This window comes from Pagrus major, chromosome 16 (assembly GCF_040436345.1).
Source record: "Pagrus major chromosome 16, Pma_NU_1.0".
Lineage (NCBI taxonomy): Eukaryota > Metazoa > Chordata > Actinopteri > Spariformes > Sparidae > Pagrus > Pagrus major.
The window spans coordinates 28,646,680-28,664,739 of NC_133230.1; the positions used below are offsets into that span (position 1 = coordinate 28,646,680).

Here is an 18,060-nt window from a genome sequence, read left to right on the forward strand (position 1 = left end):
AGGAATATTTTCCCCATGTTTTAAAGTCACATTAAAAAGCAAAGACCAGTTAGTTATATGTGGTAAATGTTTTATTTACAGGTCCGTAGTCATAATCAAAGCATATGAGTTAGGAGTGTGGATGCTCAGTGCTTTCTGGTGAGGCAGAGCCATCTTTGTGGTACTTCATAGGTGCTCCTGTCCTCTGTGTCGTCGTAGGGAAGGTGCCACGAGTCCGCTGAAGTCTGGACAATGGTGTCATAGTTGGGAATACTCTAAACACAACACAGATACAGACAGTTAATTCATATGCTTCTTCCTTCAGCCCTCTCCCCTCACACCTCTGCCTGCTCCTTTCTCTTCCTCACCAGAAATCGGACTCTCCTGCCGGCTGCGACGTGTCCATCCACTACCAGCTGGTGGCCTCTCTGCCATTTGAAGAAGAGGCGTCTGGTGGCTCCGTCTGGCAGGCAGGCCTTGTGGTCCCTCATGAGGTCCCTGCTCACAAACTTACAGTGGTTCCCAGAATGTAAAGTGGCATACAGCAAGAAGGGGTCGTCCTCCGAACTGACAGACACACAGACCAAAAGGTGTAAGGTTGTTGATAAAAAAGAGGCACTGCTGAATACAACAATCATAAAAAAAAATCCTAATAACAAAATAACTGCTGTGTTTTATGTGTTTTCTGCGGAGTATATTCCGTATGATGTTTTTTTTATCATCAGGTGCTCACATGTTTTCAGTGAAGAAGCAATGAGCTTTCTGCCGGATGAGGTCCATGTCGTGTCTCTCCCAGAATCTGGACGGCCGCAGCATGTGTTTCCTCCCCAACACCAGAATAGTGTGGCCCTGACGCTCCAGCTCTGACACCACCGCCAGCAACTGAAAACACACATGCAAACACCTCAATACTTTGAATACATGAATATCTAATAACACAAATACCGGCCGAGACGCCAGCATGAAGCAGATAGATGACTAATACAAGTTTAAGACAGTTTGCGTGTGTGTGGTAGATCCTATAACATGTAATTATGTGTTAAAAGGATAGACAAAAGAGTTATACAAGTGAACTGGAATAGGTTTTGTAAGTTGCATAGCAACAACATGCAACAAAATCACAGTATTACAGATATGCAGGCCTATCTAAGTGACCACACCCCAAGTCATGCTTTTTGGATGTCTTTTTATACAAGTCAAAGGAACAGGAAGAACATCTGTAAGTTGTTTCTGAGTGGACTCTTAGATATGGCTGAAACTAATTACTGTACCTCTCTCACTAATAATGCAATGGAGCACTTCTGTCAACTACTTATTGCCTCAGCCAGAGCTACCACTCTTTACTTATGTAGCACTGAACCAAGAGTTTTGTTAAATAGAGCTGTGTGATGAGATGTGGGAAATTGATTCTTAAGATGTTTAGTGCGTCTGTGGGCCCTGGGGAAGCCTTAAGATGTCATCATTTTGTGTTATTGGACCTTAAAAGGGTAGTACACGTATAATGACCTTAAACTTGTGTTATATGTTATGTTCACAATTATTAGCTATTCTAGTGGGGAGGCTCTATGGATGGCAATGATCCACTGACTGAGCTATTTTATGACCAAATACCTGCAAAACTATTGGCACCTCCATCAGCTGCAGCTGTACTTTGTGTTGAGTGCTAATAAGCAAATTAAGTTTAAGTTTAGTTGTGAACATGACAAATATTGCACTTTTACTGTGTTTTTTGATAATGACCTGCTTAGCAGCAGTGTTTGCATCGTCACTGTGAGCATGTTAGCATGCTGTCATTAGCATTTAGCTCAAAGCATGGCTGCTGGGTGAAATTACAGCCGCTCAGCGTCGATAGTGAGGCAGCAGACTGTTCATCGTATGTTTAGCATGTATTTTCATATCTCATACATAACTGTGTAGCTGACCTCCGATTTCTTTCATGAAGCCGTTTGAATAACAGTTTCTGTCACTAAATTTTCATGACTTTTGCATTTATTTTAATTATTCATTCAGCTTTCCCATGAACTAGATGACCAGATAGGGAAATAGGTTTGTCTGTGTGTGCTTCCCTTTGTCTTGCAGCCACTTTGAGAAAGATGTGACATATTTTAATGCAGAGAGACCGTTGACACTCACATCCTGATAGACAGACAGATGTGGGCACACAAGCAGACTAGGTGTTATTAAAATCAGGTATTGGCCAGTTATAGCGGCGCTTCCTACACACATCTACTCACGCACACGGCAGGGTTAGTCATTGTGCAACCGTCAGAAAAGCCCCTGAGTTGGACAGACATACATGTAGGAAGATACCACTCAAATCTAGACTGTAAAACTGTGTGTCTGCATTTGCAGATATGATTCTGAATTTGCACCGTTGGACTCGTAGACACCGTACAATATTTAACTTAAACCTTATTTATATCACTGTTTGCACATGCGTCTGTCTGTTTGTTTTCTTACCGTCTCTGACTGCTTGGCTTTGTCCTTGTTGATATTTGCTACATTTAATCCATCTACGACCACATCAAAAGCTGGCTTCCTCTTCACAAATGTCTTGAACCTCTCCAACTCCTGAACAGACACATAAACAGAAAGAAATGAACACAGAGATAGAGATAGAGAGCAACATACTGAACAAAAAATAGGCCAGTGAAGGAGTAGATAGAAAGAAACAGATAAAGAAAGGCACATCATTCCTGGATATTGTGCCATATTGTACAAATACACTTCAGTTTACACTTCACCACATTACTGCTTTTTGCTATTTAACCATAGGAGCTCAGGATATTTAATAGTCGTGTGTGGATGGTAACAGAAGCTTCTAAAAAATCTGAATTCATAGTGGCACGAGAGGAAAAGTGGATCACCAAATGTATTATAATTCATCCTCAGGGGCTCATGAAGTTTTAGTCCAATCCATTTAGTAGATGTGGAGATATTTCACTGAATATGTGATGAATTTGACCTGCTAGTGGTCCACAGGGAAAAGTCGGGATCACCAAAGTCAGCAGGATGTTAGTGATTCATCCACTGGGGAATGTCCTTAAAAAGTTTCATGGCAAATAGATGTTGAGATATTTCAATCTGGTCCAAAATGGTGGACAGAGCCATTCTGCTAGCATGGCTGAATTATGAAACAACGTGGCCATGAAATGTTGCAGTTCTTGATTTGGGCAAAGCAAAGTTAAGAATGTGCTCTAACTGTTGCCTATATATTAGACCTGTTTAGTCTTTTCTAAGCATTTTAGTGCACTACTAGCCCGGAGCAAAAGTCCAATAAATTCACAAATAAGTCCAGAAAGCATTCACAAAATTTACTCTAACATTTTTCTTTTAGGTGAATAAAAAGCAGCAGACAGGCAAAAGCAGACAATACACATGGACATTTCCATATCGACTTCTAAGCATGTGTGTTCGATGTCTACTCATCGCATTATCTTAGTCAAAATCAGACTATTGACGTCAAGTTAGATTTGGGTATAAAGGCAGACCTGCTCATTTCCAGAAAATGCGGCAGCCTTAAAAGCTGACAGTTTGACTGGCTAGTTAACTGGATGTGTGACTTAATATGTGCAGTACTGAAAATTTACAGGAAAAGTCTGCAGATCAATCAAAGAACAACATCAGGGGCTTGTTCCTCATTATGGTCGAGGAACGCAACTGAACTCCACCTGTGAGTCCGCTGGTCTGATGGTTGGCTGATTGTCTCACTGACTGATCAAAGGGCTGCCAGTAATAAATCTACCTGGACTTTCCTTCTCGTCACTGAGATGGCTGAGTGCCAGCTGGCCGCTTAACTGACAGAACACATTGCAGACTAATGATCTGATGACAAAATGTACATAAGTGTGCTACTGTCAGCTGTCTCTCAGCTCTAGTGTTTGTACTACATTAAGTCACACTTTATTTTCACAGTCTAATACTCACACTAACTTCCTCTAATGGGGCTAATGTACAGTATGTAAGTACAAAGTCTAATGTGGCTGCAGGTGCTCGATGTCTGTCCTAAACTTAACTTTTTTATAACTTCAGCACCTAAAAATACAGCCAATAGTCTATGAAAACCACACGTTTTCTTTTGCACTGCAGGGAATGAGGAAGGCTTCATCACTCTAGTCACTATATAGGCCTCCAGCACGTGAACAGTGTTAGTACTTTCGCTTTTAGATAGCGGCAGTATGGAAATAGGTTGCTGTGAATTCCCCTAGACTTGAAACTTGACTATGTGCACACTGTCACAGATGCACAATCAAAATGTGATAATCAAAATGTAAAAAAGGCTGTAATATTCCTCCTCTGATGGAACTGTTCTCCGGATTAAACGTCTGCCAAACCTTGTTGACGCTTCGGTATCTGTTTTGATTGCTTTAATTCAACCAACACATGCCCACACGTACAGTATGGAACCATAACTAACCCTACCACAGCCGTGTAGTTTCACCTTGTAGGCTGGTCTTGGTTGAGGTGGGGGAGATTGTTTTTTGTTTTGGGTGAGATGGCAAAAGGAACTAGAGAAAAAGACTGAGGGTTGATGGACAGATGTATGTGTGTCGTGTGTTACGATGAAGAAAGGGTGCAAAAAAAGAAAAAAAAACAGAAATAAATAGATGTAATTGTCAGATAAAAAGAAAGAGAAAAGAGAGCAGGAGACGGAGGAAGAGAGAAAGTCCAGTATAATTATCCAGGGACTTTCCAGAGCTGATATGTGAAACCAGCTCATTGTGCCGCTGTGGATAATATGACTGCTTAAAACACACACACACACACACACACACACACACACACACACACACACACACATTTGCACCTGCATACATATCTTACAGTGCCGCTCATTATTACACAAAGGGCGATAGTATCCTGTAAACAACATACGCCATTACCAACGATGTACAAAATCAAAATACAACAAAACATAACTGACTGCAGGATTCAGGCTATAATTAAATCTATTCATTTTCATTCAAACACTTAAATAGGAACTTCCTGCTGAGTTTAACACTTATTGTATCAAGTCCACCTTTGGTTATACATATATTTGGTTTATTTGTATGATAACATCCAAGATTATGCATTAAATAAACATTTTATATTTGAGAATCCACATTTAAGTAAAGTTATGTCACAGGTAATGTTTGAAATAAATATGACTAAAACCATACATGTTAGTATCTATACCAAGCTAACACAGTGAGCAGCATGTTTGTTTAACCCCATCATTTTATACATTATACCACATCATAATGTGCTACTGCAATTCAAACTTCTATACTGAGGAAAAATCCTCTCTGCACATACAGTAGAGCCTAGTATAGGCTGCATTACTTAGCATCATATTAAAGATAAGCATGTTCATTATTATATTACCATCACATATCTGTGCTCTTTAAATTATAACTTGCTAAATTTCGGGGCAAATGTTTTATCCAAATTTCAATCAAGAGAAGAGAGAATCCCAAAGTGTTTGGTATAAGTGATTGCTATCAGCAGCAGTAATACCAGATCACAAAAAGAGAAAGCATTGTAGTATTATTCTGTTTCCTGTGATTGGGAAATGGGTTCAGATAAAAAAGCAGAAGGCTCTGTTGTGAGAAGGTCCATGTTGCAGTTGTCAAAATGCTAAAAATAGACCAAACTTCTCTTCTTGTTTTTGTATTTGAGGCATGTAGGCCTAACTGTGCTGAAATATGTTCAACTGGCCTAAAAAATGAACACATACATTTAACATACACATATCACATATTGTGTGCTGGAAGGTTACTTAGCTCCAACAGCATGCAGCTGAAAAAGACAGAGGCAAATGTACTGGGGTCTAATGTAATGCAACAGAACAACAAAAATGCCACCTCTTAAAAATGTTCTGGTTTTTGTTTTCGGCATAGGTGTGAACAAAAATATTAGAAATTGCCTTTCATGTGACGCAAGGCAATACATCATCACTGAAATCTACAGCCTAAGAAATTTTGTTGAAATTGTGTGTCAGAGAGCAGTTAAACATACTAGTTTCAAAAAGCTGATATAAAATGGCTTTTCTGTTAGTTTGCATTAAATTGCACAGAGGTTTCTATTTTTCTGGTCACTCACTGTAGTGTTAAAATGCATGACTTGATCTCTGTCTGCTTTGTGTCTCAGCATCTATCTCTGATTCACCGCAGACAAACACGGCTCCTCTTCCTCTTCGTATCGACGCCCTGCCTCTCTTCCTCCATCTGTCTCCGTCCCTGCCTGCATCTGTTGCTTCACTGTTGTCTGTAGCACTCTGATTGCCCTTAAAATCAATTGCCTTCAATTGGGAATTAATCAAGTCGAGTTAAAACAGGATGTCTGTCTGTCTGACTGCCTTCCTCGGTCTGCCTCCCTGGCGTGAGGTAGTTTGTGTTCCAGATTCTCATGGTGCTCCACACGCTGGAAATCCCCTCAATTTAACTAACAGTTGCACCAACAAACTCCCCCTGACTACCGAAAAACACAAAGGACCGCATGCAAACCTTCTCTGTGTTCATAAATTTAATGTGACATGTTATTAACAATGTGTTACTGATGTTGCCAAGTATCTTTTTGGAACTATTTCAGGTGAATAACCTTGTTTTTAAGTTTACTGTCATTGTCATTATACAGCCAGTACATTACAATTCACATACAGTGCACATGCAAGAAACAGTGATGGCTCATTTTCATTTTATATTTAATGTAGAATATTAACAACCAACTGCACAAAGCAGCAGAATATTTTACCTTGAATGAATAGGTTGACCTATTTGGAAATTATTCGCTTGGTTGCAGACAATTATTGAGTAGACTGATACCACTCTCATTCCTGTCAAATATTAAGTCATCACATTTACATGATAGACTTTGGTGCTCATGTTAATTAATGTGCATTGTCAATGCAAATAAACTAAACTAAACTAAAAAACTAAAAAAGTCAGACAACCTGTTTCCAGTCTTTTTGCTGAGCTAACCAACTGCTCGTGCTAGATACTTATTTATGGGACAGATATGAGAGTGGTATCAGTCGTTTCATTTAACTCTTGGGAAGAAACCAAATAAGAATATTTCCACAAATGTCAATCTATAACTTTAATCTATGTTTTTTGTTTCTAAGAAAATTGTGAGTTATGTTAATTATTAATTAAATGGGATTGTTGTCTATGAAAATGTTCTGCTAGCAAACATAGGAGTAAAAAAAACAATTACTAAATAGCTGTACTCAGCAAGTGTCTGAATGGCTTTACCAACAAACAGACAGAAAAGAGATGACTGGGCACTAAATAGCGAAGTCATCCCAGTCCTGAGACATTAATCATTAAAGTTTTGTCAAATGCTAAACTTAACTTCCTTTAAAACAACTCCTTAAAGTGCATCACAATAAGATCTGTTATTTGGCTGCTTGACTCTCATCCAGATAATGAAAACATGTACTGGCGGGTTCAACTCAACCTCAAACAGCCTAGTGTTGCATGTGTACCAAGGACGCCATCTAGCAGAAGTTAGAGAGAGGGAGCTAGAAAGCCACTGTAACATGCTGTGACAGATAGGCCTTAAAATAGATATCTGATTTGGTGTTTAGAAAGGCCATTTGACACATTAGCAACATGGATTGTTATCTAAAATTCATTATTTCCAATTATTAAAAAAAACAAAAACTGACTGAGTACAATGTAATCATGTCCAGTATTAATTAATATGAATGTTAATCACATTGAATGGACAAACTGCAAGTGCAAATCAATTAATAGCACTTAATATCACAAGATATATTGTAAATAATCTGCGTACAATGAAATTAAGTAAACAATAAACCTAAATACTATGTCTTCAAGTCCTACTAGAGGTGTATTTAAGCTACTGGCATGCTTCTTATTATGACCCTAGATTTGAATAATTAATCAATACTTAATAGTTTTTAACTGGAAACCCTGATTAGCATGTGTGTGTGTGTTTTGTGTGTACCTCCGGTGTAGTCTTGTTGAAAACATCTCGTCCCTGAATGATGTCAGTCATCACTCTGTCTTTCAGTTGTTGGTACTCCTCAGCAGTCAGCTGGATGGACTCTAACTCAGACCCACAACACCCACAAACACCCCTTAACAAACACACACACAAACACACACACACACACAAATGATACATATATGCATACAAAACATACAGCTCAGCCCTTGCACAAATATGGATGAAAACACATAAACCGCTGTAAAGATTCATGATGAGGTAGAAGGTGGAGTAATTACTTTGGGGTGGCCCTGGTCCAACTTCCTGTCCATCTTTGCCCTGTGAGACTGAGACAGGGAGGAAGAGACAGACAGAGAACAGAGAAATGAGAGTGACAAGTTAAAGTGGATAAAAATAGAAGGGAATGAGATCATGTTTAGTTCATACAGACAAGGGAAAATTACTTTGGGGAATAAAGCTACTTTTAAATTGTATCGTGTTTTTGTTTTTTTTATCAGTACAAAAACAAAGTAAAGAAAGAAGCCAAATCACTTAAAATGTATTCAGAAGTTGAATCTAAATATATGACTGTTCCCCAAATGTTTATTGACACATTATTGTACATAATATCTGTTGTGTTTCATTCTGATAGACGTTTTTTGGGCAAATGATATCATGATAAAAGATGTTGCCACAGTTGAGAGAACCGACACTCATTATTCAGGAAATAGTATAAAGTGCATCCAGCCTCAGTTTCCCCCCTGACCCTCAGAATCTTTATCACTCTTTTGTACCTCTCAAACCAGGTCTTGATGCTGCTGGCGAGGCTGTTTTGGGGGTAAATCTGATTGTTCCTCATGTAGAGCAGAATCTCCAGCAGCTTCTCCTGGTGCTCAGACTGAGACATGGCCTCTGCTTCTTTCCTGTTTTCCTCCTCAGTCTTCCTCACTCCCTTAAACAGAGCATCCCAGGTCTCCTGGTGTGGGCTTAGCCCCTTTTCAATTAATTCATCATAAAGAGCCCAGGCAGTGGTAGTGTCACCGTGTAACATTGCTGCTGAGATGACATCGCCATAATTGCGTGTTGATGGGGAAAAGACCTGTTAGGGCAACAGTAAAACCAGGTGATGATAGAGTAGTGATGTCATGTCCTTCATCTCCAATAGGAGTTCACTAAGATTGCTACAACAACCTTCTTAAGCTCGGTCAGGATGTTGACAGCCTCCCTCCACCTTGCTGTCCGGCTGAAGGACTTGATGAAGAGGCTGGAGGCTCCTGTGTCCAGAGAAGCGAAACTTCCACGCATGATGTCATAGACATCAAACACCTCAGCGTCATGGCCGCCACTCACACACAGCGTCAGGTACCGTAGGAGGAGCTCATAAGGTAGCGTCCCTGTTTCCATGGCTACAAAAGTCAACAGGGACCTGTGGCAGAAAGGTGCAGTACATGTTTGTTACATACACAAGCTTTACTGATATTTCTTGCTATTTACAATTAATTTCTCACTTGGCGATATCCAGCTCTGCCTGGGAGGAGAACAATGCCAGCATCATCTGGATTTCAAAGCGTTGAGAATTTCCCAGAGACGACTCCTTCAGCTTCCTCCACTCTGCAGCAGATAACGGCCGTTCAGGAGGCTCTACCTTCCCTGTCAAAAAACATTCATGCATCAGTGAAGGAAACTGAAACAATGATTCCCACACACTTCCACAGAGTCATTTAGACTTTATACGGTCTTAGAAAAACATAATTTCAGTCCAAATGATTTCTGCACATTACTTTAACTAACTTGATCCAAAAAAAGGTCTGACCTGCTCCTCTAGTCACCCTCCCTTCAGGCTCCTCTTCATCCTGAGAGACTAGAGCGGGTTTCCTCATCATCATCTCTGCCGTCCTCTTTGCTGTCCCAGCAGCAAACACAGATTTGGGGAAGGAAGGTCTCTGTCGAAGAGTGGAGGTCTTACCTCTTCCCTTGACAGCATCATCCCAAGATTCCTCTTCCCTACGTCTGATGGTGGTGTTTTTTACTCCTCCCTGTCCACTGTTCCTTCTGTCTGCCTGTCTAACACCTGGGTTGAGGTTCGTGTCTCTAGTGCACAAAAAGCGTGCCGACAGAGGCTGCTGTGATGACTTACACAGAGAAGTCTTCAGTGTGGTGAAAGCTGAACTTCCTTGGTGAAAGAAAGGCTGCAAGGGTCTGTGGCATATTCTGACTGTTAATATCAGGGTGGAGCCCATGTTAGGATGTTTAACCTCTGGCCTTGTGAGAACTGAATATAGAGTTAGGTTATTCACTTATCTTCTCCTTCACTTCAGTTATAAATCAGCAATTATCCTTAACTTACAAACTTTACCGACACTTATTTTCCAACCACAAAACACATGCTGTTCGTTGCATGAATCACTAAACTGTGACACTAGTCAGTTAACATCGCTGTTTCCAAATACCAGTAGTTACCTAAACACAACTATCACTCTCTCATTGGCTCTATAAACCTTTAGTTTCGACTCACCCTTCACCTCGATATCCATATTTATTTAACTAACCATCAACAGCCTCTTTCCTTCTACAACTTCATGGTCAAAAACACAACTGTAGGCATGTCTCGAGTCGCACACTTTGACGTCATCATCGCTCGACAGCTCCGTTTGTCAACTGCATCAAGTTTGTAAAGTTAACCAGAGGACGACCGGAACAAGCTATTTGGTTTTTAAACGAGGGCGCAAACTGTATCACTTGAAATAGCGGGAATAAGAATATTTCAGGAATATTTCAGGAAATGTTCCTATTAATTTCGAGAAGATTTTTCGCACATGAATATTATTTATTGTACTTTGGTGCTTGAGTACTTTTTGCTACCACTATGAGACTTCCTTTAATGATTGCAAGGATGGCTCTTCAATGAATATTGATTTTAATGGATAGCAAATGTAATTACCTTAGGCAAGTACTCTGCTGCTTATCTGGCCGGATTTTTAAGGGTTTTGCATTTTCCCAACGTGTAGAATTACGCTTTTATTTTGAAATAGAAAAAAATCAAACCGGAATTAGAGTTCTTCTTTATTGTGTAAATTGACGCTGTCCCATATTTTGGTAGCTTGGCTACTTTGTACACAGATGCTAAGACTACGTGACTGTTTTTGATGCTAGGGTTAGAAAGTTTATATTAAGACATATTAGATTAATGTCGGAGCAGGTATGGCTGAAGAGCAACAGCCTCACTGGTCGGACATTTTGAAAAGGAGGATAGCAAACTCCAAAAAAGGTGAGACAAAATGTAAACTAACGTCAAATACAGGCTAACGTTGGCTAGCTAACGAAAGTCGCCCTTTAGCTGTTAAGTCAACATTAACTATCATCTTCCCTGTCGGTTACAGATGAGAGAAGCGAAGAGGAAAAGAAAGCAGAAGAAACTGAGCTGTTCACCAAATATTACACGGAGTGGAGGGGAGGAGGCGACAGAGACAAGTCCTACAAGAACATCCCAAGATTTTACTACAGGGTAATTATTATTTAACTATTCGGCATATGTGAACCCAGTGAAAACTGTCGTTATTAATCTAACTTTGATTGTGTTATGTGACAAGACAGAGACCTTACCTCTGTGCCATCACTAAAGACCCATAACAGAATTTGCCTAGTAAATGTTCATTATAAGAAAAAGATTACATTTCAAGGAACGAGCATATGTAGAAACAAGAGCTTTATGACAAGGCTGATTCTGGTCAGCTACTGTTTGGCAGGAAGGCCTACATTTACTAATATTATATGAAGGGCTGCATTTTCTCATTTAACTGATTCATTGTTTGATCTACAAAGTATCAGAAAATGGTGACAGTTGTTTTCCAAAGCCCAAGATGATGATCGCAGGACTAAAGAAACCGGAAATTTTAAGATTTAATGATGAGTTATGGTAAAGATTATGATGTTGATTGTGTTATTACTGATGTGTAGTTGCCAGCAGTGTACAAGGTGCCGTGATACAGGCTTGCTGTTCAATGACAAAGATGTGCAGAAGTGAAAGTAACTCAGTTGATGATGATGATAACGATGATGATGCTCTATAGCTACCAGCGGAGGATGAAGTATTACTTCAAAAGCTGAGAGAGGAATCCAGAGCCGTCTTCCTCCAGAGGAAGAGCAGAGAACTGCTGGATAATGAAGAACTACAGGTAAACACACACACACACACTTAAAGGTGAAATACAGTAAATGAGATTTTGAATAGTAACATAGCAGCAAACAGCTGTTTGGTATGTAAAGATATAGTGGAGTAATGGCATCCTGAGCAGAGTCACACTCCCTCACTGTTCTTTGTTTTATAGCCACACTGGCCGCGCATGTATGGTAGTGCTTGTTAGCGATTCTTGAGAAAGTGTCCGTCTACATTGTTGTCTTTTAATTTTTTGTTATCTTTCTTTAGAACCTGTGGTTTCTACTCGATAAGCACCAGGTGCCTCCTGTGAGTGGAGAGGAGGCCATGATCAGCTACGAAGCCTACCTGCAGGTGGGGGAGAAGGCCGGGCCCAAGTGCAAGTAAGTAACAGGTAGTAGAATTTCCTGGCAACAGCACAGTTTGGGTAAACCCCCCCTTGTGACTGTTTTGTTTTATAGCTCAATGTGTTCTTGTTTTTGCCAAGGATTCATGCTGGATCAAAGGTTAATGATGGAAAATCCCCTGCCAGCTTGAATTTATATCCACCTGGCGTCAATGTGTCTTGTCTGATGGGATAACTGTATAATCAGATCGGGCTAAAACACCAATAATCATAATTGCATTGAAAATATGATCATTACCTCTGGAGGATGCCAGATTTGCATTTAAACAACCCAAGCTACATCAGCATTCTGTGGCCATAAAAAAATTTGCCTTTGAACCAGAAGGGGTCACATGATAAGCAGCAATTGAATATCAAAAATGTTTCAATTATGGCAAAGGAAATAGAAATCTGACTTGGATTAAAATTCTCTGTCCTCCTTCAGAAAATTCTTCACAGCCAGGGTGTATGCAAAGCTGCTGAACAACGACCCTTACGGCAGGATCTCCATCATGCAGTTCTTCAACTACGTCATGAGGAAAGGTCTGGAGTATCTCCTAGCCCTGTTTACTCATCTGGATTTATCCATACCAGTGAATGTTTGTCACTGAATGTTTCTCATTTCGATTCTCTCTGTATATCCAGTCTGGCTGCATCAGACCCGTATAGGTCTGAGCCTGTATGATGTAGCAGGACAGGGCTACCTAAGAGAGTCGGTAAGCTTCTCCATCAATAACAACAAATGTTTCAGTTCAAGTTATATTCAACAAGTTTTTCCAACAATAGGAAAATAATGGTTTTCAGTAGTGCTCACAGAAAAAAAAATGCAGGAAGAGGCTGACACTCATTATCTTGTGTAGGATCTGGAGAACTACATCCTGGAGCTGATCCCCACTCTGCCTCAGCTGGATGGGCTGGAGAAGTCCTTCTACTCTTTCTACGTCTGCACCGCTGTTCGCAAGTTCTTCTTCTTCCTCGACCCCCTCCGAACAGGTGAGAGTGAACCACACACAGCGTGAAAATGTATCTCTGTAGTGAAATATTGAATAATACATATCAAAGTGTAGTGTTAACGCAGTACAGATGGAGTCAATGGGTAAAGACACATTTGTAGAGAGGACACTTGTGCTTTAATAGATCTGTGCTTATATGATCTTTGTTTTTTGTTTTTTTCATTTTGTTTTTTAGGAAAGATTAAAATCCAGGATATATTGGCCTGCAGTTTTCTGGACGACCTGTTAGAGGTAAGAATTTTTTCATCGCTCACACTTCTTAACCTATTCACTTAACCCTGTTTGTTTGTTTGTTTGTTTTCATAACCCCTCCTTCAGTGTTAATTCATACTGTAATCAATTGTGTTGATGAATGCAATGGAGAAAGAATTATCAAGAGCCTTTACTTGTAGAGTGGTATTGAAAGTATTAGTACCACACTGCAGAAATGCTGTGTTACAAGTAAAAGTCCTGCATTTAAAAAAAGTAATCAATGCAAGAAAATGTCTCCTATTACTGTTAGGCTATTATGTATTAGTTCATTAGATTATTCTTCCCCAGACATCAATGTGTAAGCAGCATATTACTGTTGTAGTTGGTTGAGGTGAGAGTATATTTAACTAATTATGTATATAATATAATATGTATACAGCTAATTATTATTTTCATTACGGATTATCGCCAGTTATTTTAGTAATTAATCAATGGATGGTTTGAAAAAAATCACCAAGCAGTGGTTAAAACCTCAAAAGTTTTAAAATGAATTAATATTGTTGAAAGAATTTAAAGGAAAAGAAAAAATGTCTCACATTCCAAAAGCTAGAACCAGGAAATGAAAAATAGTTGCCTGTTAATTTTCTGTCAGTCAACTAATAAACACACCAACTAACTATTGTGTAAACTGTTTGGTAGTTTGATTTTTCTGTACTGAAGAACAGTACTTGAATAAATTCACTTAGTTACATTCCACCAGTGTGTGTGTGTGTGTGTGTGTGTGTTAAAATGTTACTAGTTTATCATGTTTCACTACCAGCCTGCTGGTTAAAGGACCAATTTGATTAGTCTCCCTGACAGACATGAAATGGCCCAACATTTAAAGGAAAATTCATTGTGAAGCAATACTCATGACAAGTGTGAAGACCAACTCATCTCCTGCTTCTCCTCTCTCACGCTCTCTTTCCCTCTCCCTGTGCGCTCCCAGCTGAGAGATGAGGAGCTGTCTAAAGAGAGTCAAGAGTCCAACTGGTTCTCAGCCCCCTCGGCTCTCAGAGTCTACGGTGAGAAAACGTCTGTGTGAGACTGTCATGTTTCCAATCTCACATCAAATGTCCATGATGTCAAATAACCTTGTTCGAGACCTTGCAGTGCAGATCATTTTAAGCACTTAATGATATCTATGCCAGATAAATGACAAGACTTTGGATGAAGCGATATGAATCTATGATTTTCAGTTATTTCCTCTAATTTTTATTTTATTTTTTTAAATCACTGTGTCTTTATAGGACAGTACCTCAACCTGGATAAGGACCACAATGGCATGTTGAGTAAAGAGGAGCTTTCGCGCTACGGCACGGCTACGCTCACCTCAGTCTTCCTGGACAGAGTGTTTCAGGAGTGCCTCACCTATGATGGAGAAATGGTACAATCAGCAACAACACCAGGCGGCCTGCATGGAAGCATCTGCAGTTGTTATGCTTGTCCTCATTTACTCAGGGTTTTCTTTTAATTCCTCACCTGTATGTATGTTAATGTTCAACTTCTACACAGTTAATCTTCAGCTTCTCATTGAGGCAAAAACTGTGTCCTGTCTGGGCAGCTGACACACACAGTTGATGGCACTTTTTATTGTTGAGGATATTGTTTTTCAATCCTGTTCCTGGTGGCGCCCTGCCCAGAATGTTTAAGATGTTCTCCTGCTCCAAGGCATCTGATTTAAATGATCTCCTTGTTATCAAGCTCTGCTGAAGCCTGATAACGACCTATTCGTTTGTATCAGGTGTGTTGGAGCAGGGAAGCATCTAAAACATGCAGGGCAGGGGGTCCCCAGGATCAGGATTAATAAAACACTGAATGGGGCACCACAGTAGCTCAGCTGGTAGAGCATGTGTCCCATTTACAGAGGCTGCCTCCTCGCTGCAGCAGCCCAGGGCTCGAGTCCGACCTGTGGCCCTTTGCTGCATATCATCCCCCCTCTCTCTCATCCTGTTTCCTGTCATATCTCAAGCTGTCCTATCAGATAAAGCCATAAAAAGACCAACAAATACATAAAAACACTGAATTATTCCTCTAAATATCTCCTCCTTGCATAATTTCAGACTTCTGTGTGCGCGGTCTAAATTGGATATTTACAGTTACGCAATTGTGTTTCTCTTCTTGTCACAGGACTACAAGACCTATCTAGACTTTGTGTTGGCGTTGGAAAACAGGAAGGAGCCGGCAGCGTTACAGTACATTTTTAAACTTTTGGATATGGAGAATCAAGGATACCTCAACGTCTTCTCACTCAACTATTTCTTCAGGGTATCCGCTGCACACACATCACACAAACACGCCCTAATGACAGAATACCTCATCTGCATTTATTCCTTATATCCTTCATCACAATTTTCTCATCCTCGCTCCTGACTATATAAGCCAGCCTTTGTTGTTTTTTTGGTATTTATATCCACTTACACATATTACAAACACACCTTCACACTCACTGTATTGTGTCAGTATTTCATGACAATATCGTTCTGCAGGCCATTCAGGAGCAGATGAAACTCCACGGACAGGAGCCAGTCTCCTTCCAGGATGTCAAGGTATATTGTACATAAACACACTCACACACCAGGGTTCGTACAAAGACTAGAAAATATGGAAAATGCTTAAATCTTATGTTTGCATACACAACTGTACGCACACAGTCCGACAAAGTTTCATAGACACGTCAATACTTCTACAGAACCTTGCTTTCATTGTAAAAGTACTGTAATGTGATGGGTGCTTTGAATCCTTTGTTTATTTTCATTGATTGTTATTTTGACAAAGCTAATGATGGGTCAGTCTTAGTCAGATTAACATTTCTTTTGGAAGACAACAGGTTCAACCACGCTGTATAAATTTTTAACCTATATCAAGAGACATTCTTAGTTTTGGGGTAAAACAGATACACATTTTGATCACCGTCTCTCCTCAGGATGAGATCTTTGACATGGTGAAGCCTAAAGACCCCTATAAGATCACCCTTCAGGACTTGGTTAACAGTTGCCAGGGCGATACCGTCACCAGCATCCTGATTGACCTCAACGGCTTCTGGACCTATGAGAACAGAGAAGTGCTTGTTGCCAACGACAACGACAGCAGCAACACAGCTGACCTTGACGACACCTGAATATGTTTCAGAGACACTCCTGATGCCAAAAGGTGAACGTTTCATCCTGAAACCTGAAACCTGAAGCCAAATGTCCTGTTGAAGTGTCGGCACTGAACTAAAGTGAACTCTTAACTACTGTCTCAGGTCCCTCTGGTTATGTTTGAGAGAAATGACTACAATGTTAAAACTTTGAGAGAAAAATGAAGGAGGAAAGCCCGACATGGTGCTTTGTGTGAATCTTGTTCTCTGTTCCTGCCCGTTGTGTCCTGTAAAAAAGACCTAATATAAATGTTTTTGTCATTGACCTTCTTAAATAATAAATGATTCCTTTTCATGCCTTTTCTGAGAATGCCTAAATGTTTGACTTTACTTTGTATAATGGAAACTCCCTCTCATTTTCACCCACTGAAATCAAACAGGCGTGAGAAAATCAAAAAGCCTGAATACAAACGTATAATAAACTATAATTATTACTTTTATATAAACACTGAAAAAAAAAACAGCTGTGTGTAATGTGAAAGGGGTCACTCATATTACTCATATACTAATCATCTGACTATTAAGTGTCTTTCAGCTCACCGTTTTGCTCTTGTCGTGTCATTTTCAACTGAAGCAGGCCGATGTCTGCAGCAGAAAAGCTGTAAAAACTCAAGTGTCCTACCTGCCGAGTACAACACACCAAGCAAGCAACTAGCTGATGAGAAAAGTGGAATGTTTAATGAGCTTAAGTGCCAGATACTTCCCTCAGGAGTTAACTGAGACTAAAAACAGCTAAAAGAGTGAATGTATAACCTACATCTACCATGTGGGCAGAAACACTTATAATAACACAAATATTAATGTTGCTTTGTAATTGCTGGTTGTGTGAATAAGTAACCGTTTGCTAACGAGTTCGCTATATCACCTTAAAAGGTTATGTCAGTGTTTTAACCTTACTGTCTCAAGATTACATTTTCACCATTAGTGAGGACAAAATAATGTTATAATTGTTTATAATAAAAGTTGTTTTGGGAGCATTTTTCTAAAATTTGTTCTGAACTGTAGGTAGACAGAATACACTCTCATCCCTTTCTGCCTTGAATTTGATGTTTTATCACATTATTCTGACGCTGAGAGTAAATAGAAACCATGTTTTCAGACTTCATGTTGAAACAAGTCAAAAAAACTTTGGATTGGGTGATTAACAAGTAAATCAAAACTCCAGAAAGCCGGATCCGTCTACATGACGTTTATTCGAGAAGATGGTTGGATTGTTACA

At 39.8% G+C, this 18,060-nt stretch overlaps 2 protein-coding genes across 2 annotated transcripts; one reads left to right on the forward strand and one right to left on the reverse strand.

Moving 5' to 3' along the window:
- Positions 1 to 53: 53 nt before the first annotated feature.
- Positions 54 to 10,538, reverse strand: prorp (protein only RNase P catalytic subunit). The gene is made up of 10 exons (XM_073484496.1): positions 9,728 to 10,538; positions 9,423 to 9,564; positions 9,106 to 9,340; positions 8,709 to 9,013; positions 8,214 to 8,261; positions 7,933 to 8,065; positions 2,440 to 2,550; positions 713 to 861; positions 348 to 546; positions 54 to 254 (listed from the first exon to the last, which is right to left on the reverse strand). The coding sequence occupies exons 1-10, from the start codon at positions 10,152 to 10,154 to the stop codon at positions 126 to 128; spliced, it is 1,878 nt and encodes a 625-aa protein (XP_073340597.1). The 5' UTR covers positions 10,155 to 10,538; the 3' UTR covers positions 54 to 125.
- Positions 10,539 to 11,037: 499 nt separating this feature from the next.
- ppp2r3c (protein phosphatase 2, regulatory subunit B'', gamma) lies at positions 11,038 to 17,151 on the forward strand. Its single transcript, XM_073484485.1, has 13 exons — positions 11,038 to 11,182; positions 11,295 to 11,419; positions 11,985 to 12,089; positions 12,341 to 12,453; positions 12,901 to 12,998; positions 13,101 to 13,171; positions 13,316 to 13,448; positions 13,644 to 13,699; positions 14,649 to 14,724; positions 14,950 to 15,086; positions 15,830 to 15,967; positions 16,189 to 16,248; positions 16,626 to 17,151. The coding sequence occupies exons 1-13, from the start codon at positions 11,116 to 11,118 to the stop codon at positions 16,818 to 16,820; spliced, it is 1,374 nt and encodes a 457-aa protein (XP_073340586.1). The 5' UTR covers positions 11,038 to 11,115; the 3' UTR covers positions 16,821 to 17,151.
- Positions 17,152 to 18,060: the final 909 nt, after the last annotated feature.

Bases quoted from the DNA above. Each gene is read 5' to 3' on its own strand.
- prorp (XM_073484496.1), bottom strand. From the start codon at position 10,154: ATGGGCTCCACCCTGATATTAACAGTCAGAATATGCCACAGACCCTTG. The intron at 2,551-7,932 runs GTACACACAAAA...GTGTCTGTTCAG, and splicing joins TCAACAAGACTACACCGGAG to GAGTTGGAGAGGTTCAAGAC. The intron at 255-347 runs GTGAGGAAGAGA...TGTTGTGTTTAG, and splicing joins GCAGGAGAGTCCGATTTCTG to AGTATTCCCAACTATGACAC.
- ppp2r3c (XM_073484485.1), top strand. From the start codon at position 11,116: ATGGCTGAAGAGCAACAGCCTCACTGGTCGGACATTTTGAAAAGGAGG. The intron at 13,172-13,315 runs GTAAGCTTCTCC...TATCTTGTGTAG, and splicing joins AGGGCTACCTAAGAGAGTCG to GATCTGGAGAACTACATCCT. The intron at 16,249-16,625 runs GTATATTGTACA...GTCTCTCCTCAG, and splicing joins TCTCCTTCCAGGATGTCAAG to GATGAGATCTTTGACATGGT.